General features: G+C 46.1%; 6 protein-coding genes across 6 annotated transcripts; 5 read left to right on the forward strand and 1 right to left on the reverse strand.

Moving 5' to 3' along the window:
• Positions 1–1,261: 1,261 nt before the first annotated feature.
• Positions 1,262–2,202, forward strand: F4813DRAFT_34689 (uncharacterized protein). The gene is made up of 3 exons (XM_049241897.1): positions 1,262–1,453; positions 1,531–1,758; positions 1,840–2,202. Exons 1-3 carry the CDS (start codon positions 1,349–1,351, stop codon positions 1,993–1,995), a joined length of 489 nt encoding a protein of 162 aa, XP_049100926.1. The 5' UTR covers positions 1,262–1,348; the 3' UTR covers positions 1,996–2,202.
• Positions 2,203–3,131: 929 nt separating this feature from the next.
• Positions 3,132–6,634, forward strand: F4813DRAFT_388219 (uncharacterized protein; the record flags this gene model as incomplete). The annotated part of the gene is made up of 3 exons (XM_049246672.1): positions 3,132–3,254; positions 3,321–3,473; positions 3,572–6,634. 3 exons carry the CDS (start codon positions 3,132–3,134, stop codon positions 6,632–6,634), a joined length of 3,339 nt encoding a protein of 1,112 aa, XP_049100927.1.
• Positions 6,635–11,696: 5,062 nt separating this feature from the next.
• On the forward strand, positions 11,697–13,699 carry F4813DRAFT_34716 (uncharacterized protein). Its single transcript, XM_049241924.1, has 2 exons — positions 11,697–12,005; positions 12,169–13,699. Exon 2 carries the CDS (start codon positions 12,447–12,449, stop codon positions 13,473–13,475), a length of 1,029 nt encoding a protein of 342 aa, XP_049100928.1. The 5' UTR covers positions 11,697–12,005; positions 12,169–12,446; the 3' UTR covers positions 13,476–13,699.
• Positions 13,700–14,500: 801 nt separating this feature from the next.
• Positions 14,501–15,588, forward strand: F4813DRAFT_34753 (transmembrane proteins 14C-domain-containing protein). Its single transcript, XM_049241974.1, has 3 exons — positions 14,501–14,616; positions 14,707–14,799; positions 14,949–15,588. The coding sequence occupies exons 1-3, from the start codon at positions 14,580–14,582 to the stop codon at positions 15,143–15,145; spliced, it is 327 nt and encodes a 108-aa protein (XP_049100929.1). The 5' UTR covers positions 14,501–14,579; the 3' UTR covers positions 15,146–15,588.
• A 442-nt stretch (positions 15,589–16,030) lies between these two features.
• F4813DRAFT_388222 (uncharacterized protein) lies at positions 16,031–18,852 on the reverse strand (the record flags this gene model as incomplete). Its single annotated transcript, XM_049246673.1, has 7 exons — positions 16,031–16,763; positions 16,823–16,942; positions 17,008–17,840; positions 17,889–18,046; positions 18,094–18,273; positions 18,321–18,639; positions 18,697–18,852. 7 exons carry the CDS (start codon positions 18,850–18,852, stop codon positions 16,031–16,033), a joined length of 2,499 nt encoding a protein of 832 aa, XP_049100930.1.
• A 1,407-nt stretch (positions 18,853–20,259) lies between these two features.
• F4813DRAFT_34814 (Metalloenzyme, LuxS/M16 peptidase-like protein) lies at positions 20,260–23,989 on the forward strand. The gene is made up of 2 exons (XM_049242041.1): positions 20,260–23,570; positions 23,632–23,989. Exons 1-2 carry the CDS (start codon positions 20,592–20,594, stop codon positions 23,815–23,817), a joined length of 3,165 nt encoding a protein of 1,054 aa, XP_049100931.1. The 5' UTR covers positions 20,260–20,591; the 3' UTR covers positions 23,818–23,989.
• Positions 23,990–24,000: the final 11 nt, after the last annotated feature.

Genomic DNA, 24,000 nt, shown 5'->3' on the forward strand with positions numbered 1-24,000 from the left:
GCAGCCCATCTTAAGAACAATCCCCCTTTTCTCTAAAATCACAACCTTTCAATATATAATCATTTACATAAGCTCGTGTCTAAAATATCAGCTCTTTGCCCAACGGTTTACATTCTGAATTATTCATATCTGTTAATGTTAAAACCTCCGCAATGATAGATTTACATGTGCTTAGTTAGGCTGGTGAAAATACAATAAACTACTACCTTTATATAATCTACAATAAAAAAATTCACTTAATCAAAGTCCCGATTCTCCTTTACAGACTTAGGTTATGTAAATAAGACCTTAAACTGGTTCATATATTGTCCGTATATAGCCTAGGAACAAGAAAACAAGCATGAAATGAATGAAACTGGAGCATTTTCCCACCCACAAAACAACTTATCCTGCCTAGGTACTTATCATAGAGATTCTTCCATCATATACCTAGGTACGTTATGTAAGTGTCCCTCCCGTCACAGATTTAAGAAATGCACGCCCATATATAAAAGCACACAACGAGCAAAGCAAGATATCTAAAACAATACCACAGAAGGAACCATGGGCATAGATGGTTCGTACCTACTTGTAGATGAGCCCTGACGTGGCATATAACCTCCATAGGTACCTAGTCAGTGCGTAGGTATGCCTTATACAAAGGCAGCTAAACAAGAAATTCCATTACTACTCGCCTTACTTGCGGTTATGCTACTTGTGACGTTGTTGAAGTGAATTTAATGTGACACATTTGAACACTTAATTTGGAGTGGTTAGGTGCGAAGTTTCTTGCTTGAATACCTGCACAGGTACCTAAATCATGTAGTTTCCACAGTCCAGTAAATATGTAAATGATGGTCGGTTGTTCAAGAAACTACCTAATTCACGCAAAAACAAGGTATCTCACGTAGGCAGGTACGGAGTCCGATAAGGAGTAGTTGTTGCTTCGTCACTTCCACTCGCCTTGGTAGCAAGGGCAGTTGTATCCTCAGTGATCCGAGTTTGCAGCTGTCAACCGACATTAATTTTTCCTTGCCCAGTGGCGTTCACCCAGACAAGGAAGTTGCGCACGTACATGCCATTGCTTCCGAGGAAGGTAGGTTCACAGTTCTTTGGGCAACAACGTCGTTGTTTCCAAACTACCTGATTGTATTGTGACAGTAGGAAGGTGCACACAATTTGCTCTTTCTCTACGTACACATCTAGGGCCTCAGATATTTTCTATATAAACATAGGCACCTCCCACCCATCTCTCCCAAATCCTAACTCGACCACAACCACAACCACTTCTCATACCTCCAAACCACACTCAATACCAACCACTTCACGTCTTCATACCACACTCCAATCACTTCTAACAACGATCAAGATGAAGGTCTTCTCCGTTGTCGCCCTTGCCTCGCCCATCGTGGCCGCTACTCTTGGTCGAGCTGTGACCCCCACTGCCGATCAGGCAAACAGCACTTTTGCTGAGGTAAGTTCTAAACTCCCCAACTCAAGTCCTCGTCAATAAATATAAGTTCCCGATAATTTCTAACATATCTATAATAGCTCGACGACATCCAGGTCCTCTGCGGTGTTCCCAAACCCGACAACGAGCTGCCTGCTACGTCCTACAGCTACCCCATCGGCCTGCTTCTTAGCGCCGGAGACAAGCGTCTTCACATCGACGCCGGCCCAGCCAACTGCCAGCAGGCAGCCTGCGGCACCAAGAGCGGTGCGGGTGTCATCGTCTGCAACGATGAGAAGAACGGTGTCGATCTGTTGTACTCGGACATTGTAAGTCACTCTTTTTCTCATTTCTAACTTCCTTCTTCAGATGCAATAAATACATAGGATATAGCTAACTCTAAGTTTCAGGGATTCTTTGCCCAGCAGGTCTACAACAAGTGCAAGCATCGCCGCGATGACATCGACTATGTTGAGAAGGGCCAGGCCTTCTGCCCTGACGGCTGGAACGTCATCCTGACCGATGTTGGCACTGACTGCCACGCCTCGACTATCCCGGGCAACTAATTCACTCATTGCCTATCTACGCCGTAGAGGACTAGTCTAGGTCTCTCACCTGACGGTGGTCAGAACATAGTGCAGTACATGAGTTTTCTCTTTTATGAGTTGTTAGTCGATCTACAACCAGCAGTTTCGATCTGATAGTGTTGGTCATATTCGACTTGGAGACATGGTACCTACTTTAGTTAGCTAGGGAACGTCCCATCACTGAATAAATGCAAACTGAGTTTCAGTAACCCACTGAGTTAAATTTCACGTGATAGCCTCTCTTTCATGCCATGTCCATAATAGGGAAATTTTCAGATATTGTTGTTTTCCATAAATAATCCCCCCTCATGAAAATTTACTCATCTGTCATACTTAAAATGTGAGTTTAAGCTTGTTAGGTGTGAAAATCCCATCTTAAGAAATTGGTTAATAAGAGTTGCTGTGCTTAGAGGAGTAGGCTCATTACAACAAAACTTATATAGGAAAATGTAAGTTTAAAATGAGATACGGTTCACTTTATGTCTGCCACTCATGTTCTTTTTACCTCCTTTGTTGATTGAGTATCTGATTTACTTAAGATACAAACCTCAAATATCCAACGTCTTAAGCAATGGTTATCGTAACCTTTTATTAAGCTTAACATGTCCATTTTGAACCCCTATAGCTATTTAGCAATGTCGTTTGGAGTAGCATGAGACAAGTTAGTTAAGACAGATATACGATCTACACCTATAGGTCATTAGATATCTCTTATTTCTTATTGGTGTCATAGGCTTCATTGACACTTGGAATGCTAGAGTTGTTAACTATGTATAGTCCATAGCATAGCAATCTTGAAAGGGCCTACCTAAGGTAGACATTAAAGAATTCATGATTGTCATCATTAACAGAACAGCACGTGCTGGTAATAGAACTTTCTTTGATATCTATGTACTTAGGTACATAATCGTTGGTACATTAGCGTATAACCTTAAATTGCGTCATATGATGGCGCGTTCGTCTCGCGTGGTAAGTGGAGGCTTTGTTGGTACCATGGTACTTTCCTTTATCCAAGCTGCCTGAAAAGTCTCGCTTTAATTGATTTACGGTTCTGCACCGCGTCTTTTCCGCCTGGTTTTTCATAAGTCTGAGATGCAATCTCATGACCCATCAGCATGGCTCGCAAAGCTGCAAAATTGGTTGCTGCAGCAGAAAAGAGAGCTATAGCTGGCGAAAATGAAAGCCAGGATAGTCAAGATATGTTAGAGATGCACATGCTGCGACATGGGGTGGGAGTGGTAAGTGGTGTTCCGTTAAATGATCAGCACTGGGTTGATTTTCTGGCCTAACCACGGCGAAAACAGCTGAGTAGTTCGCCTGAGCCTATGCAGCCACCCTATCAATCGAAACGAAGTGCCTTGGTATCAAGCATCAGGCCAACAAAGGCAAATATCTCCCATTCCCATTCCCATTCCTATTCCCCGAATCGGTCGGAAGAGGCTCCTAAAATAACCAAGGTATGTATGACATGGGCATTCCTATTGCTACGCTGGCCATAGACTTGGCCTTGATTTTGGCAAGGGTGGCACTGATCTAATTGCATCCCACTATGTAGGGACGGCCACGAAACGCGTCGAACGCGCTCATTAAGCCAAGTGCTGAGGATGATTCAATGAAGCAACCCAGCCAAGCGCGACCAAACTCCAACTCGTCGGTATCGTGTTCCCCCTACCTGCCGTCAACTTTAGAACCCGGAGAACCCGATCCGGTTTCTATCCAGTCAATATGCGACAATGCTACACCTGCAGTTGAGCAACCTACTCAGCCAATTATAGATGATGCGCTGCCTCCTCTCCAACAATCGAATACACCAAAGGGAAGAACAGAAGAAATGTCGTCAGGATCGCCAACACAATCAAACGATGGGCGTAGTTATGAGCAGTACAACGAAAATTCGCAGGTGCAATTAACATCGCAGGCAAGCAGCGTTCACGAACACCCCACTCTTGGCGAAAATGATACGGGGTACTTAAACTTTAGGCGTACTCATTACAACATACCAGACTCTGTACCAGAAGGGGACGAGGAAGAAGCTGAGGTAGATTTTGCTAGTCATGCTGCTAGAAAGTTACAATCGACATCGGATGCGCCTGGAGCGAGTGGCCATTATGCAGCGCCTCCCCAGACACCTACAATAACCCAGAAGTTATTTCAACATCGTGGGGATGAAGCCCAATTGATCCCCCCGTCGCAGCTTTTTGGCCAAACACAATGGACTTCGGCAGTACGGAAAGCTAGTCCTACGTCTTCTCGTCCGTCGCCTGATGTCTTTAGTCAAAATATAATATCACCTAACCCAGTCGCCTCGTCTCCCCTAAAACACAAGGGACTTAGGACTTCCCCTACTCGCGCCTTCACCTCAAGTCCAACGTTTTCTGGAATCTCATCTCGACCTTCGGATGAAAAAACACCATCCGTCCCGACGAATAGCCACGAAGACGAGGGCGCCAATCAAGGAAATGATGACGAAACTCCGCTTCCCTGCTTTGGAATCTCCAGACGTAGAACTGTGCCAGAACCAATTAGCGAGTATAAGTCGTGTCGAAAGGGGAGCTTGGAGACTGAGGCGACGGATCCTTCTAGTCAAGTTCACGAGGGATTAGATTCGGATTCTGAAGCAGACTTGGTTGCGCACCGCCGTCGCCTGGCTAGGTTGAAGCAGGAAAAGGCTAGCAAATCGTTCCCATCCGTCAGTCTCCCCCGTGCAGGTGCAGGCAAGGGTTATGATGTGGAAGTGCCATCGACTAGTCGCGTCAAATCGTTTCAGGGTCGAAGTAGAACGAATGCAGAACAGTATTTGGTAAAGTATCACCGTGAGACTGCAACTGATAACAACAAGTCGCAGGAAACAGTTGCAGACTCTCAAGAGCATATCATGCCACCGCAACATACTAAAGCCGATTCCAAGGTCTTTGATGGCTCTAGTGAAAAGGACATTGACAATGCCGGAGATTCTAATACCAACAATCTTTCGAAATCCAGACCCCCCTTGTCTAATATGGAATATAGGGAGACTATTCCTGAGACTAGTCCTCCAAGCACTTCCGTGGAACCACCAAAATTCTTGGATGAAGTGCGCCTTTATTCCAGTGCTATATCCGAGTCCGAAACTCTCCCATTGCCAGTGCTATCAAACGGTATAAATTCTGGAGAGCAGCAAAAGGATTCAAGCGGAACCCCAAATCTTCCAGAGCAGCCTACATTGATATCTGCAGGTCAAGAGTCTAAATCCACTAGAGAACAGTCTACTTTAGACTCTTCGCCCTCTATAGTTCTAGCATCCTCCCCACAGAGTGCAATCCGGCAGTCGGCGAGGCTGGACAACGTAGTCACGCCGTCATCTACCGAACGTGATTTACCCCCTGCTTCAGACCCTAGGACGGGAACATCAACTTTATCAACCCTATCAGCAACCCCCAGTATTTCTTCGAGTATCACGCCTAGTACAGATCCCGATGTCGCACTTGAAGGTGTTGAAAGACGTAGTTCGTCCCCAGCCGTAACGAAAGTACAACGTCGAGGAAGGCAATCACTCTCATCTTCACTGCCTCAAATCAAGACATTTTCACGTTCTCGAGAAAGTCTAAGAAGAAAGACACGTTATAGTTCAGTATCAACCGATGAATTAGCTAGATCACCATTATCTGCATCTGATAGAAACGAGCGGAAACCAACCACCCGAAAACTTGCAAGGCAGTCTTTCGTTAATCAACATCCATTACAAGATTCGACAGCAAATCGTGGAATCTTCGAAGGGATGGTTTTTGCCCTCTCTTTCCAAGGGCCACAGGTTCGGAAGAATAAAGGGAAACCTACGGATAGGGCTAATGTTGAACATATGATTCGCCAAGAAGGCGGCAAGATTCTCCCAGATGGTTTCGATGAACTTTTCAAATTTGATTCATTCCAAGCCACGGGGAATAATACCTCTTTTCGTAACCTATCCAGCTCATTAACACTTCTCGATAAAGATACTGGATTTGCAGCTTTGATAGCCGATGGACACTCTCGGAAAGTGAAGTATATGCAGGCTCTTGCACTCGGCATCCCATGTTTGGCACCTAAGTGGATAATGAACTGCATTTCAAAAAGGGAAATAATAGATTGGTCCTCATACCTCCTATGCGCCGGTCCAAGTACACTCTTAGGGGAGGCTATCCGCTCGCGCAATCTACAACCTTATGATGCTTCTACGGCTAAGCTAGCAGATGTGGTAAACGAAAGACCAAAGCTATTAGACGAGGCACGGATTCTTCTCGTTATGAAGAAAACTAAGAATGAAGGGAAAAAACTACCATATGTGTTTCTAGCACAAGTGCTTGGTGGTTCTTTAGTGCGGGTTTATAGTCTTGAGGAAGCCAGAGTCAAGCTTCGGGATGAGGAATCCCAAAATCGACCGTTCGACTGGGTGTATGTCGACGACTCTCTGCATAATGCACAGGATGCTCTTTTTGGATCATCTACAGGAAACACGGGCACTAGGAAACGAAAACGGCAGAGCACAGGATCCGAGGAAGCCGACCCGCCGCCGAAGAGGATTAGGACCCTCAGTGACGAGCTGGTAATCCAGAGTCTTATTTTGGGGAGGTTAATTGAAGATGGCGAAATGGAAGAGTAAATTCGACCTTGATTCATATTAAATTCAGGGTTGGTAATATGTCATGATGATATGGCGTCTTGGTCGGGGGCATAATCTGGCGTCTTGATAAGGTATTTTTCACGGTATTGACAGGGAGCAAGAGATGCCATTCCGATTGGGAAATAACTAATGTACATTATGAATTACAAATACGGCGAACGATACTGGATTCTGTGGTTATTGGTTATAGCCCATGCTTATCTCTTTCTTCTTCCACTTTTTACAATAGCTTCCCAAAAATATACAGTTTATTCAATAGGGGTGCGAATAGCTCGGCTAATCAAGATGCGCTGCAAACAAGGCTTTGAGGCTTCGCAAGATATACCTTAGGTGGTAACGAATCGTAGACGATGTCGTCATCCCGACGAGATGCATCAATTGTATAAAGGTTGTGCTATAGCAGCTTTCCTTGATTTCCAGCTAAGGGGATACGTTGCTAAAATGGCGTCGAGATGAGTCGCATAGCCAAATCAGGACCTTACTCAAGTCGTGCAACCCCCGTTGATTACCAAAAAATCAATAATAATACATATAGAATGTGCCGGAATGAGAGATAAAATGAGAAAAGGGGAGACTCTTCGGCTAGATCGAGATCTTGAGGCTCGATCGGAAAATAATACTGATTTCGTGTTAATTATCAGCTCAAATATATCCAGGGCTACCTATGCTTAAGTTGTATAGGTATGGAAGCTGGAAATTCCTCAGTTGCGGCGTAAAGTTAAACCCTAGTCGTTTAGATAATGTAGTAGTAATGAGTAGTAGTAATGAGGGGATTGTTGGAAGTAGTTGGAAGTGAGGTAGAGACCAACAAGCCAACAAGCCGATAAGTCAATACTATCCCGTTAGGAGGTAGGATTTTAAAGGATGGGGAAAAAGGCGCGTTCCTGACGCCGGCGGAGACGAGGGGTTGGAAGCAGAGGTGGATGACTCGTAATGTTTCCTCCCTTTTTGTATTATTTCTCTGCAGGTTTTAGTTACAAGACAGCAAGACAGCAAGACAGCAAGACAGCAAGAGAATGTGTTAACCTAGTTCCTTAAGCGAATTACTAGGGCCGGACGAAATTGAGGCAACCCCCGTTCTACGAAATTCAATAATAAAATGTCTTAGGTACCTAAGGAAAGAGAGCCGCCGCAAGCTCCGGCGCCGCCACGAACCTTCTACCCGCCCGATATTTTTCGGAACCTTTTTGTCTCCTTTCGTCTAATGCCTGTTTTAAGGTTTGAGTTCCAAGATGGAGGTACCAACCTAATGATACTGTTATGGTGTAGTTAGAACATAAAGTTATACAATGCATAGTTATAACTACACTAACTACTTACATGCATGAAAAAAGAATGGTCCAGACTTTTAAATGATATCCAGTTTATTTGCCCATTATCTCACGAGCGATTTCGAGATGATGGAAGACATTTTATTATCTTGAGGGGAAGTGAAAGAGAAGGTAAATAAGCTATTATAGCGGGGCCGAAAAGAATTGCCTATCGCAAATATTGTTGGCAGTATAGGGATTATGGATAGATGTGGTGAAATTGATCCTATTCACACACTAACTTCCTTGTTCCTACATAGTAAGGTACATAAGAGTTTCGATAGTCTCGGGCTAGAACAAAACCGGCTGCATACTACAGTCCGTCGCAAAGCAGCAGCATGGGGAACTACCATGCATAAGAACGGCACGCACGATAGTACCATGCCAACATTCCTACACACCTACACTAACTCTTACATACATTATGTATTTACATGCAACTAGCCTGGTCGCTGAACGCATCACAATAGGTAGTACAATACATGGACATATGCGAACTCAAAAGCCTGACCGCCTGGGTCTTTTTATCGTCGCATTGCAGCTCTGCCTTTAAGCTCTCGTGCCGTGCCAGGACACATGCTGACATGGAGCCCAGCCTTCCCAAAGTCCCAGCGCATGCGGGATTCCAGCGTGACGTCCCGTAGCAAATGCTCCGTGCTATCCATACAACCTCATTCTTCGGGACAGTAAGTAAGCCTAGGTTGTTGAGGGAAGGGGGGATATTCTAGAATCGAACCATTCAACGACGATTAAAATTAAGTTAACCAGGTTCTCGGCCGCTGGCCGCCGAGACCAGATGGTGTCTGACATATAAAACTGGCACTGCCGTGCCGGAAACACGTGCTCTATTCCATAAGGCCAGAGCTCTCTCCGCATTGTGATATTAGAACTTGGGTAGGTACAGACTTCAACCCGACAAGTACAGCAAAACCATATGATCCTCTTTGTATAGCGTAACAGGCGAGCTACATACTATAAAGAGCCGAGTTGGAATTATCCACTGAGGTATTTATCCGAATACGCTATATTTCTCTTATACCGGGTTATCACACAACTCTACATACATATGTTTCGTTTACGTCAAGGGTGTAAGGCATTAAAATGGTTACGGAATACCTACATAGCAGGATAACCAGCCTATGCAAACAATTGATAGTTAATCAGGTCCCTAATAGACTGGTAATTTGCCGATTGGCGCCGGCCCTGGGTCCGCTGGTGATTGTCACTACTATGCTTCTATTCTAATATGATCAACATGACTCGAGAGGAATTGGAGACTCTGATTTTGAACACTTTACATGAAAGTCTATGTTACTGCATGGGGGTCAAAAGTGAACAAAGCTTGGCAATACACCTCTACATCCCTGGCCGAGCCTCGCGGAGCTGAATGATACATAGAAACAAAAGACATTAAATATTATATCCGATTCTGCCTTGCTTTTTTAACTTACATTTATCTATCGTCCCGCGATTGTGCCAAAAGTTTCTTAGGTTACATCATCTAGCTCGTAACAACCCGAGGGTCTTTTGAAGCTTTCTTTTCCTTGCCCCTCCTTAACCTCTATGCTATAGAGGTATATATCGAAAGAGAAGAAAATAGTGCTCGCGTGGTCGGACTGGCGTCTCGTTTTCTACCGAGGAATTCTTGGCTTCTGTCATTGTTTGCGAAGGCGAAAGGAATACAGGAAGGAGAAAAGGATATCCATGCAATTAGGCCGTCGGTTTATACGAAGGTGGATAATGCTTCGACATCATAGTGTATCTACCTTTGTTGTTCCTGAGCGTCACAGCGTTTCACTAGGAGATCCAGCTATCGGTGCTGGCTACTGGAGATAGCTAGGCCTTCTTAAGTCTTATTAGTCTAAAAGCCCCAGGCCAATTGCTAATTCGCCGAGCATAACGGATGTGCTGGATGATATTTCGTCACTATTTGTCGTGTTCATGTCACCTACCGAATTATACTAAATGTGAATTAACGTTAAGCAAACTTGAGTATGTTTGCTATGTACAAGGTATCTACCAGGAAACGCATGATAAATGTATATAGATGTGATAGTGGGTAAGAGTATTGAAGACGATTGCAACGGTACCGTTTAGAGTATACCTAAGTGTGGGGTTTTGCTAGGCTGACAGGGATCTTACCTGCTTAGGGGGTACTTACAAGACATGTATCCCAAACCGGCCATAAGTCATACATATCATGGTATGTTGATAGGCTTGGTTAGGTACCACCTAACCTAGTAAAACAGCCCTAAAAGCTAAAAGGCCAAAACTACCTAAAAGGTACCTACATATCGTACGGGCTACAAGCCTGCAGTTTCCCGTAACATCGCGCAAAATACTACCTATCGAAAGCGAATAAGGTCGGCAGCACGGCATGAGCATGAGCATGAGCATGGTAGGAACCATGGGAAATTTGATCAACGATAGAAAAAAAAAGAATAGAAAGAAAGAAAAATCAATTGCGCGCACAACCAAAACCTCGGGGAATCCCATCTACCAGCATCCACGTCTAACAATCCCATCCACGATCCTCGCTCCCTTTTCCCCGCCTTGGATACCTAAGGATAGTGGGCAATGGGCTGATGTCAATGATTCGAACAATAATACCGAGACGAACGATCGATTCCATCATCAATTATTGCCGAATCAAGAAGAAAATAGAACCATAGAATCCCCCAGACCTTTTCCCAAGGTCACCCTTCTCGTCGATAATAAGTAAATACGTGGTAATGTAGGTGTCATCAGGGTTGTCATCCCGCTTCAATCACATACCTAGTACATATGTATCATAGGTATCATACATATATATGTAGGTATGTATGTAGGTTACTTGTTTGCAGCTAAGACTTCTTTTCTCCTCATTCCAAGGATTCCAGGGATTCCGAGGCATTTCCATTTCTACCGGGGTTGTGTCGAACATCGAACATCGAACATCGATCTACCTATACACTAGGTTAAGACCCTTCAATATACATAACAGCTAGGCCCGGCCCATCCCTCGATTTACAATTTACAAGTCTTTCTGTCCTCACCTTAGCCTCAACTTGATCTTGACCTTGGCCCTGATCTTGGTATCGGCCTTGCATGTGTCGTAGCGCAGCTTTTCCGTATTTCCTGGGAAGCTTGGAGGTGATCGACATCAGCAGCGAGCCCGTATTGACGGCGCCATTGGACAATCCCTTCTCTAAACGTCAACAAGATATCGAGATCACGTCAACAGCTACGAGGTGATTAGCGACCAACGAGGCCGCCTGGTACAAGATTCGATTCTGATTGGCTGCACTTGTGAACAAGCTACTTGGCACTAGACCGAATTGAGCGCTTTCAGCTAGGATTGCCCTCCCCTTCACTGCTTCACCACTGTCATTTATCGCCTCTGTTTATCGCTTTGCGTCACTAAGAAGTGAGAAACTCGGTTGCAAGCGCTACAGCGGCACTCAACCAAGTCGCTAGGCACTAGCAAAATATTTAACAATAATAAGGCAAGTGAGCCGACTCGGCGTAAATTATCGACTATCGATTATCGATTATCGATTATCGACACTTACTTTGTTTTGCATCCCTCGACCGCGCAAAAGAGAAAGAATCAAGACAAAATACAAGAGCAAGAACAAAGTATCACTATTGTATTAATATTAAAGAGGAAGGGCTTATATTTTACGGAATCAAAGCCAAAGCCAAAGCCAAAGCCGAAAGCCAAAGCAATATTCGCTCTGCCTTTGCTTAAGAATCACGAACGTCCCTTGTCGTCGTCTCGTTTATTCAAACAGCTTATTAGTTTCTCTTGTTGTCTTTGCGGGCTACCACTGTAGCGCTAGAGATACGACGGTCCCCCACTCAAGACAAATCCAGCCCACTTCGAAAACGCTAGACAACGGAGTGTGCGAGTGTGCGAGAGAAAAAAAAAAAAGGATCCCTCATTGGCACATTCCACACGTGTGTCAGCCAGTCAGCCAGTTAGTACCCTGGACTCCCCGGCGACTGGACATCATCCACATCAGCAACAGGCACAGCCTATGCAACGTTGACTTGCCCAGGTACCTGACTACCTACCTACAACTACTCTTACCTACCAAATATCCAAGCCATTTCCAAGGTTGTCTCGACCTTCTATTCACCTCAAGCCACCACAATCACACGATATTATTTTATTCAAAAGGAATTCAAATAATACATAGTTAAGGCATCATTGTGTTGCAGACTATTATCTCTCGGCAACTACTCGAGTTATAAGCGCCCAGCCGCCCGCTATATCCACCGCCCCCAAAAGAGTCGGACTGCATAGGTTACATGTCTCATTAGACGAACTCCATCAAACGCCTACCTACACCTTCATAGTCGCCTATCGCACCCTCCGCCCACCCAACGCCGATCCGGCCAAGCTAAGCGACCCATAGGAATAAGCAATTTGGATCGTCAGTGCTTTTTTTGTGACTGGAATTCCGAAAGGGGAGAAGAGGAGAAAATCCTTCTCGACCATGTTAGGCCAAGATCATAATATGAGAATGAGATCTCTCGATCCGTCTCCTCAAGTTTATTCCCACTCGAGATCAAGAACGTCTTCCTCCAGCGTATTCCCACAAGCCTTCATTCCAATGCAGCATCTGCAACAACCACAGCCCTCTATGGGCCATACACGGCGATCCCCCTCCGTCAATACATTCAGCACCACCTCCAGCAACACTCCGCCTGCCGCCTACCGAACGTCGCCTACTGCCGATATTCGACGTAGCACGTCCTCGAGATCAGGCGGCGGTCCTTCGACAAGCTATGTCGCCTTACTTCGAAAGCAAAAAGCCACCGTATGGTGCGATCGGTCACAGTCAGAAGACCCGCGACTCCTGGCTCAACAGCGTTTGGCGAAACAAAGGGCCAATCAAGAAGTCACAGGCGGTGTAATACAAAGCCGCACTTCGACCGGGATAGGAAGCACTGGTGGTAAGGTTGCTGCTAAGATCCGCCATCACGGCAAGCCTGGTGTGGTAGGGTACACGCCCGACAGCAATTATATGGGAGTCAGCGGCGTACCGATGCGATTGAGCGCTACCGAGGTCGAGGGCGAAGACGGCGACGAGGATGACTTGTCGATGCGCCGCCTGCATCACCGTAGGACGGGTAGCAGCGGGCGTAGCAGTACTGCCAGCAGCAGGCGAGGCCTCGCGTATCGTACTTCCGGCGCTTCTCAGAACAGCAAGAGATGGAGTCCTGGCGACACCCCGGAACGCGCAGGCAGCATGGTTATCGAGGACCCTGAATATCTTCCTGGGGACGATAAGTTGGAGCGACCGCAGAGCACTCGAAGCGGGAGTAGCGCAGAGAAGGCCGATGCTCTACCCGAACTCGGTAGCGTTAGCGCCGCTAAGCTTGCGAGTAATAGTCTGATGAACGCCGCACTTACGAGAGAGAAGAGCGTCAAGAACCCGGAGGACCTTCGACGCCGGGGTAGTGTGGACGAGCGTACGATGACCCTTACAAGCGGGCGATTATTTATTGCCAACCCCGATTAATGAGGCAGACTTTTACGTCATGTCTTTTTTATTATCTTAGCATTTCATTTGGGCGGTTAAGAACACCACGGTGTATCGTAGCCATATCGAAGGATATCTTGCATTGCAACGGCGTTTATTGGGTTTTGAAACGGAAGAGGTCATCCTCAGGGCATATTGAACCCTTTAGGGACAAAGGCCAGCCCTTCATACGGTCGTTCACGGGTTTGTTGGTTTAGTTTTGATTTTTATCTTCGGAGCATATACCCTCGCTACCGCTTCGGAGCTTGCTTAGTGTTGTTTTTTTTTTCTTTCTTTTTTTACATGCCGAACTCGTTGAGCGAGACGGTAGCGATCCAAAAGTCGGTGGAAGCCAGCGGGTATGAAATTGTTTATCTTCACGGCCTTTGAGCCAGAGCGTAATTAGCTGTTTGGGCGAGGACAGAAGAGACCGAGATGGATGGCAATACTACCAGGTAGATGTATTGTCGTCATTAGAATTATTATCCACACTACTTACCATAAGTGATAAGGAGAGAAGAGGAGAGTATACGTTGGAAAGATCAATATCAACTCTGGAGACCGCTTGCGGCTCTAGATATTCAAGCCATTTGGTTTTAAGCGTGCTATATGTGAATATGATACTATTGTGATCTGTATCGTTCTTTATTTTTTATAGTATGAAGAAGATTATGGCTTTGTAGTTAACTATATTCTTGACTTCCGAGTAAAAGTTACGAAGCGTCTATATGCCCAATCTCGTATATCCATCCTATCAGTAAAAGCCAAGGACCTTTGCCAAAGTTCTTATGATGGGGAATATTTGATTTTACTATCTGCAGCTCGAATTGCGCGAGAGCTTGATAATTGGACTGTGCTGCTTCGGAAGATCTCCAAGTCGCGAGCGCGGAGTAAGTTCGGGGGTTTGTTGGGTTGTAAACTTGACCTGGGGAAACTTTTAACTTGATCAACTCGTAACTACAAGTTTTGTATTGCGCAGTAACTAACTACGTGATTTATATCGTACATTCGATAGTTATCAGCACAGCATTAGGTACCTCGCTTATCCTCATGACAATTAAGTAATAAACTGGGCGAATACTGAGAATCTATCAAAGTCTAGCAATGGCGGAACATCCTTCCTTCACACTGGCGGCTTTGCGTAAGTGTTATTACGTGCGACTTGTCTGGACGAGTTGATATAAGTGGTTGAGCGAGCGCTGGCTAACCGAAGAGATACCTAAACGTATAGTTGCCGCTAGCGGAACTGCGGGATTCGTCAAGACGCGCTCGAGGCCGTCGCTTATCGCGGGTCTGGGATTAGGAGCGTCTTATGCGTTTTCCGGTATGTTGTTCCTTGGCTGCTCGGCTCTTGGCTCTTCTCTATTTCGAGCCAGGCGTACTGTCGATATGTAGTCTTGCTCGGCCCAGTTCCGTGTTTCTTACCTAGGTAGATATCTCTTACTAATGGCTGGCTGACTGGCTGGCTGGTAGGCTATCTCATAAAAGGCAACAAGGACTACGGCACGGAGCTCGCGCTAGGAAACAGCATCCTCCTGCTGGGCTCGGCCGTGCCGCGCGTCGTCAAGACTAAGGCCCGCGCCCCGGTGCCCATCGGCTTGCTGGTTGCCGGCGCGCTCGCCACGTTCTACTACCAGAAGAAGGTCCGGGAGTTCCGGTTCGGCGTGTAGGGTTGGGTTGGGTTGCTTGGGATGGGTTCTGTGGGAAGTGAGTATGGTATAAGAGAGTGGTCCCTTTCTGAAGAAACCCGGATTCGGCTGGTTGTTGATGTGTACGGTATCGGAAAAATGTTGGGTTTGTAAGATAGGTTAGGTTAGGTTAGGTGGCTAATTGTGTATCCCTCCTCCTGCAAACAAAGAACAGCTCGACCGAATTTCGGCTCACCACGTGGATTTCAGATTCAGGAACCACTTTGCATCTTCACATGTTCACGGCTTCCCATGTGGCATGATTTCGGGTTCGCCGTTTGCCCAGGACCCAAGGCCGTCGAGTTGGAACCAAAAGACAACCTTCTCCATCCACATAACTAACTGACCATGATGTCGTCCCACGAGCACCGCACTTCTTCGTATAGTTGCCCTACGGGAGGGTTTACCTAATTTCGGGTATAGCCTTGACGTTTCCGTCGCTGACAGGTCCGCTGGGCTAGATGGGCATATATAGACTAAGCAGCTTATCCGTGGAACGGCTGGGATTTACGGTTCTTTTGATAGCCTATGCAGCTCGTGGACGCGCGGTCAAAGTAGCGGTGACCCTTACTACATATGCCCGCCATTAGCGGTGCCAGGTAGTTCAGTTGATATACAGCTTGTGGATCATTGTGTGCGATCGGGGTTGACTGGGGACTTACCCAGCGATAATGGCATCAAACATTACCAGACATCACACTTTGGTCCAGCACAACTGGCTAGCAATTTGGGAAGCAAAATTACCTACCAAGAATACCCGAGAGTAACAATACATGGAGTACATGAATAAAGTGTTAATAATGTACGTTTCTACGTACCTAGGTAGTAATCTATCTACTTCAGCTATAGCCCTATAGCCACTCTCCGTCACCTCGCCCCAAGCGGTTGTGGATGTGCCTCGATCTCTCTGACGATCTCTCTCGTCCGTGCATTATCCACAAAACTTAGGCCGATCAACTCGACCACTTCTTCAACTGAAAAATATAGACTAAGTTCGCTCTCCATCCATAGATAACGTACGTCCTGGAGGTTGCTCTGCAGCACCTCGCTGAGGTATTTAAGCCTTAGCCAACTGCCGGCGTATTCGGACGTGGTGGGGACCGCGTCCTTCGGTGCCCCCGGAGGAAGGAATAGGTCGTCGAGCTCTGTGATGCGCGCGATTAGACTCGCGATGTTGTACGCTTCATCTTGGCCGATGCCTGCTAGGTCCATGACATCGGAGACAAGTTTCGCGGCGAGGGTGTCGACTAGTGAGCCTACGGCTTGGCTCCAGGCTGATTTCGACAAAATAGTAGACCATGTTGCGGCGAGGGCACGCACGTGCCCGGTTGCGCTGTCGACTTGTGCTTCTAGGTCGGAAGTGGCGAGCCCGTCTTGCTGGAGAAGATTCTGAGAACCACCGAGTAAATCCCTCAATACTGTTCTTTGTGTGGACATCTCGGACGAGTAAGCGCGGGTCGCGAAAGACTGGAGCGCCTTGATGTCGTTATCGAGGCGGAGCATCGCGACCGCGCGAGGCGTCAGATCTTCGCGGGTCTTCCAGTCCTTAGAGAGGTCCAAAAGCCTCTCGGAAAGGTAGATCGCATCATTATATAAGAACCTGAGCGAAAATGAGTTTTTATAAGAAAATAAATAAATAAATAATGAAGGCATACTTACATGTTACCGCCTGCATTAAGAGTATAGTAGTATGGTGACACGGCGCGGAACATAGCAAGGACAAGGGTTGGCAATGAAAAGAGGCCCCCGGCTGTTGACGCCATCGGGTTGCCGTCGCTCCTAATATTTAGTTAGATCACTAAGATTCTAGGCTTGTATTAGGCTTGTATAATGCATGAGCTTACCCAACGAGTGAGGCTGCATCTTCAAGAATAGCCGAGACAAGTGCTAAGACTGGTTCTGGCATAGAAGAAATATTATAAGTTTCTTTTAACGTCAACTCACGAGTCTGTGTATTTGAAGGTTGAGATTTCGGTGTCGGCTCTTCAGGGGCTGCTTCTATTGTATCGTCTTCACCCCATCCCCATGCTGCCGCAGGGTCTTCCTCAACTGCTGGTTCCGTTTGAGGCTGTTCGCCTACGGTGTCATCTTCACCCCAACCCCATGCAGCGGTTCCGTCATCTTCGTTTGTCTCCGGTTTTAAATTGGTGTCTTCCTGAGTATCTGTCTCCCCATCATCCCACGCTGCGCCCCAGTCATCATCGTCAGTCGAAGGGCCAACACCGTTAGCAACTAATACCTTGCCTTCGGACCGCGTGACGGACTGAGTTTCGACACGTTCTACTTCCTTCGGTTGGCCTAGTCCTCGGGAAAGCCTCGTACGAACGGTATCTAATGCAGTCTCTTTACATTTAGATAGCCACACCCTCGGAGCATCGTCGACCCACTCCTGTAGCTCTTGGAACCCGGAGAGTTTTAGACCCCGCAAACGGCTGCAAAATGCCTTTACGGCTTCCGTAACATCTTGAAACTCGTCCATTTCCTTTAGAGACGCTGGAACTGCTATGTCTAGCCAGGTGCTTATAAGCCGAGGGACAAGGTCTTGCATCATTATGTTGGATAGGGAATATACCAACTCTTCCGGTAGGCGCTCGGATAGATAGGTCATCACCTGGTCTAGATCGGCAAATAAAGCAGCGATAGATCTATCTGCGCTCTCACCCAGAGTTAAATACGACTAATATTCTGTTAGTATCTCGCTAATGTGACGGGAGGGGATTCATACACCCTCCAATTGGATCTTGGGTAGCTCCTGAGCTTCAATGTTGGTGCGTGGACCGATAATGGCTTGGTCGACGCCATGCCAGAACGAAGTCATTTTTTGATCAAGTTCTTTATACGCCTTTAGACCTACAACAGCATCGGATAGACTCATCTGCTCATCTGTAAGAAGTTAGATTGTCCGTGACGTATTTGGCTGCGGCAAGTACCTTCATGACTTTGAAATACAGCAATCTTTCTGTTCTCTCGGTCTACCCGTACCAGGGAATCCCAGACCCGGTCGAACACATCATGAATCGTGGATTTCAACTCGAAAGCCCTCATGTCAAGCAGTTTCATAACACGGCAGGATTTTCCGACGGGAATTGCGTCCAACCCAGACCAAGATTCTGGAATCGATCAGTGACGGACAATGATGGGAGGCTAAGTTTCCTACTTTCTAGGAGGTGAAGAGAATCCAATATCCTACACTCGTCCCGCGCTTGTTCCACCTGGTCTAAGAGCCCATTCACGTGTTTGATACTCCCCAACGCAAGGTGGACTTGCTGGCTGTATTCGACCTCTTGTTGCAGGAACTTAACTTTAGCTTCTGTTTCTTCTATTGTTTTACCTGATACATCAGGTGCTTGTGACCGCCGCACAATATCATTCGCCCAGGTTCGCGATCGGTTTATATCATCTTCAAGCGATTTCGCATTGGTGATCCATTGGTCTACGTCTGGGGCAGTCTCTTCGTTGATCTTATGGATGTCAGACTACGGTGGTTTAATTAGCGGCTGAATTAGAGCGAAGCTGGTAGCTATTTGGAATACCTCTAGCTTTATCTTTGCTGTTTCCAAGGATACTAAAGCTGGCGCAAGATCTTGCGCTGAGATTTGTCGCGATGATATGTCTTCATCCGGAAAGATGCCGTGTAGGGAGAAATCGACCAGCGCCTGGCCAATTTGGCCTCCTTCATTACTGGACATAGCGACGTGCCGGAGGTGGCCTCTTCAGACTTCCTTAAGAAAAACAAACTAGGTTGGGAGGTTCAACGATGGGGGGAAGCTATGCAGCATGAATAACAACAATGATGAGCTGGCTAGCTGAGATACTAGTCATCATCAGATTTTGAAAAAGATATTAGTCGCGTATTTTTATATAATAACTATTCTTCTTGATAATTAGATTGGGCATATAGTTCAGAGGCATTGCTGTACAAACAAAGACGAAGCTTGTAATCGTATGGTGATAGCTTCAAAAAGAAAAGGCTACGTCAAGTTTTGGTTACTATTGGACAAATCATTCGAATGTTGTAATGGAGCTTGGACCATGCTACCAGTAACCAAGCTAGTACGTACAATACCCTGGTAGTGATTTATGATAGGTCATACTGTTAAGTCCCACTCAATTAGGTAGCGCCTAGCGCTCAAGCGCTTGTTACGTTACGCAGCCTTCTATCGATTGCAGCCCCGCCGCGGGGTTAGTAGGACTAGAAACAGTAGGACTAGAAACAGTAGGAGCAAAGGGATTTGATCTCATCAAAGTAAGGAGAAATATCGGGAGGCTTAAAAAAGAGTTACCTTTAAGTACTTATCGTATCTCTTTCACCCTGGTTCAGGTATCCAAAAGATTCATACTTCATTAAGTATTTCAACTCTAACCTTTTTCGATAGAATCACATCTATTACGTTATTGTACCCAAACCCATCATTAATCTTAGATTTGCTTTTTTCGTCTTTGTACGATTTCTACCTTTCCCCTCTTTTTGTATGACCTACAATCCGGCTGTCGTATGCCTAGATAATTCGTACGGAAGTACTGCGTGCCTGACACACCGCATCATCACATCACCCGTTAAGCTGACGCCAGGATTTGGGCCAGGACTTGGGCCAGGATTTGGAACCCGAAATTTGGTCACTTCAACCTGCAGCTGGTTCAGATCGAAACCACTCCAGTTTTCATCTCGATCCTATTGGTCGTCTTCTACCGTGTCACCAAGGTCATCAAGGTTACCAAAGTCACTAAGGTATGTCAGAGACATTTACCCTCTTATCATTTGAGATTTACATTCCCCGGATCGACCTTGTTGAGCACCAAGTACCTACTCCGTTCAAATACATACATAAATCCTTCTGAGTAGCTACCGTTATTATTAGCGCCCGTCGTCTCGTATCCGGTAGCTTCTTACAAAAAAGATGGGTGTAAGGATACACAGGCTATTTATAATGCTATGATCAGTCAGGCGCAACTTAAGACATCGCTCTCAGCTGCTTTAGTCGCTATTATTGGTACCCTTCATTGTCTTCTACCGCCAGAGGGTTGGTGATATTGGGTATGAAAACCTACCTTAATGTGATCGATCCCAGTGTGCATAAGGAGTGGGTGGATGGTGTGTTATCGGAGAAATCTGATGCAGCAGTGGAAATCTCTTCTACTACATGCGTCTCACTTTTAGAAAAAGGTGGCATCTAACTGGATGCTGGACTCTAGTGACGACGCACCCTGACCGCACCATGACTCCTTATCACAGATTTTACTGTCGTTAGTACGAATATGCCTAGGTTATATTTGTCCATCTATAGAAGTCTTTTCAACATGTTTATATTTACCAATCCGTAGTCATTTTGTTATTTCTTTTTTCTTTTCTTATTTGTTAATGTGGATATACACTTACTAGTTAAGCAGCTACATACAAACCGCCTCGTTTAAGTCGTTCGATGTCAAGATGGGGTCACAGGGCCCTAGTGTACGATTTCGTAAGCTTCAAAGCTTCCAAACGGATTACGCCCACGCATCCATCACCCAGTATGAATCAGAACGAAGTGGTATGCAGGTCATCGTGACCGACCGAAAGGGCCCAAAGGTCAATGGCTACTTCACCTTGGCCACTGAAATTTTCGATGACTCGGGAGCCCCTCATACCCTTGAACACCTAGTATTCATGGGTTCAAAGAGCTACCACTACAAGGGGCTATTAGACAAGCTAGCCTCTAGAGCCTATGGAGGTACTAATGCTTGGACCATGACAGATCATACGGCCTACACTCTTGAGACGGCTGGTTGGGAAGGATTCGCCCAGATTCTACCAATCTATCTTGAACACCTTATCGTACCCACCATAACAGATGCAGCGTGTCTGACCGAAGTCCATCATATTAATGGCGAAGGCAATGATGCTGGTGTCGTTTACTCAGAGATGCAAGGTGTGCAGTATTCAAGCGCGGAGATTATGGACATTAAAGCACGGCGCCTTCTTTATCCCGAGAATGTCGGTTTCCGATATGAGACAGGCGGTATGATGGAAAACCTACGGGTTTTAACCCCAGAGAGGATACGAAATTTCCATAGAGAGATGTATCAGCCACGGAACATGTGCATTATCATCGTTGGCGAGGTTGACCATGATAATCTTCTTACTATCCTAGACCAATTCGAAGAGGGCGTCAAAGATGACCTCCCCCCTCTTGACGCTCCATTCAAACGACCATGGATAGAGTCTGCACAGCCACCCCCTCTCAAGAAGACAATAGTTGAAACTGTTGAGTTTCCTGAAGAGGATGAATCAATAGGTGATATGGTTGTGGGTTTCTTTGGGCCAAGCTGCACCGATCTTATCCAGTCATCTGGCCTAACTATTCTATTGACTTACTTATGCGGATCTTCCGTCGCAGTGTTGGAAAATATTATGGTGGAGAAAGAAGAGCTTGCTAGCTCTATCTCCTACATGTGTGATGCTCGGCCAAACAGCGTTATCTGGCTTCAGCCGACCGGTGTAGCTACAGAAAAGCTAGCATTTGTTGAGCAACGGCTTATCTCTTTGCTCAAGGAGGTCGCAGCTCAGCCGCTAGATATGACCTACATGAGAGAGTGTATTCAGAGAGAACGACGGCAACTGAAGGCTCAAGCAGAAGAATCCGAATCATTCTATTCGACAAATATTATCACAGACTACCTCTTCGGTAACCGAGACGGATCAACTCTCAAGCAACTTGCAAGTCTCGACGAATATGATATTCTAGAAAAGTGGACAGACGATCAGTGGCGGGCTTTTCTCAAAACATGGCTTGCTGACGCTCACCATGTCTCTATACTTGGAAAGCCTTCTTTACAGCTAGCTACGAAGCAGAAAGAGGATGAAGTAGCGAGGATCGAGAAGAGGAAACAGGAACTAGGCGCAGAAGGATTAAAAAAGTTAGCCCAGAAGCTAGAGGATGCTAAGAAGCAGAATGAGGTTGAGATTCCGGCCTCAGTACTCGAGAAGTGGCCGGTACCTCCGATAGAATCGATTCACTTCATCGAATCTCAGACTGCACGATCCGGCATGGCTAGGAAACTTGGTGTCCAGAAAAATTCCGCGCAAAAGATCATTGACCAGGCCTCGTCTGAGTTACCCCTATTTGTGCAATTCGAAGATGTTCCGACCAACTTTGTGCATATCTCAGTCCACGTCGGCACTTCTAGTTTACCTGCCGCATACAAACCTTTGTTGTCACTCTTCATCGATAACTTCTTCAACACCCCCATTCGTCGGAATGGTGAGCGTGTCCCATTCGAGAAGGTGGTGATGGAATTGGAGAGAGATACAGTTAGCTATGCCCTGGATTCGGGCAGTAGATTCAGCGATTCAGAAAGCTTCCTAATTCGATTCCAAGTCGAGCCAGAAAAGTATGCTACTGCTATCGAGTGGATTCGTACGATGATGTTTGACAGCATTTTCGACCTCACTCGTTTAAAGGCCTGTGTTGCCAAGCAGCTTGCCGATATCCCCGAGGCGAAACGCGATGGTAGAGTTATGACTAGTGAAGTAGAAATGGCGATTCATAACGAGGCTTCGTCCCTACTTGTGGCGAAACGCACTCTTGTTAAGACTGTATATCTCCGTCGACTTAAGAAGCTCTATGACAAGGACCCCGAAGCGATGATATCAAAGTTCGAGGAACTTAGGAAATCTCTATTCACTTCTGATAACCTTCGAATTCTGGTCATAGCTGATATATCAAACTCGAAACTGCCTGACCCCGTTAAAGCTTGGGATACACTCTCTAACTCACTCAACGCTCACGTAGAGTCCGTCAACCCTATAATTAAACCTCACACTCTTCTAAATAGTGAAGGTCGCAACCCTGGTTCTGTTGGGGTGACGATTGTTCCTATGAGGGCAATTGATAGCTCTTACTCCATCTGCTCCAGCAAAGGCCTTACCTCATTCTCCGACCCAGTGATTCCTGCACTTCTAGTTGCCATGCAATATCTGGAAACTGTGGAGGGTACACTATGGAATGCTGTTCGCGGGAACGGCTTAGCCTACGGCGCCTACTTTGTAAAGGAACTAGACGGAGGGTACTTGCATTTTAAGGTATATAGGTCCCCCTTAGCATCAAAGGCGATTTCTGCAGCGCGTGATGCTATCACAGCGTTAGTGGATGGCACTGTCGAGTTTGAGAAGCCTATGATTGAGGGCGCAATCAGCCAGTTAGTGATGGCCATGGCGGAGGAACAGGCTACTTTGGCTACCGCGGCAGTGCAAAAATTCATAGTCGGTGCTATACGAGGGCTTGAACCCGATTATAACATCAAGATGCTTGCGAAAGTTAGAAAGATATCAGTTGAAGATATTAAGCAGGCTATGAAGACATGGCTATTGCCCCTGTTTGAACCTGGGAAGAGTAACGTGGTGGTCTGCTGCGCACATGCAATGATGGAGGTAAGTTATTTTATTCTTTAGGAGTTACGTTTGGGCCGTCTGTTTAACTAACATTTTATAGCAACTCCAGAAAGAATTCAAAGCCATGGGATACAAAACCGAAGTGAAACAGTTATCAGATTTCCAAGGCGATTATGGCCTTGAAGACCCAGATGGCGAAGAAAATGGAGACGAGGAAGACGACGATGACGATGATATGGAAGATGATGATGAGGATATAGAAGACGATTCTGAAGAAGATGATTAGACCTATCACGCATCCTTCCGAGTAATACGGTGGGTGGAAAGACTCGGCGTGTTACATATCGTTCGGACCCACGATGTGAAAGGGTTTATACAGGATATAACGAGGGCTTAGATTACGAGCTGCGAGTCATCAACCTTCTCGGGACTTGTCAATCCCACGATAAAGTCATAGCGAGAAGACATA

This window comes from Daldinia decipiens, assembly GCF_022478715.1.
Source record: "Daldinia decipiens strain CBS 113046 unplaced genomic scaffold F4813scaffold_11, whole genome shotgun sequence".
Classification (NCBI taxonomy): domain Eukaryota; kingdom Fungi; phylum Ascomycota; class Sordariomycetes; order Xylariales; family Hypoxylaceae; genus Daldinia; species Daldinia decipiens.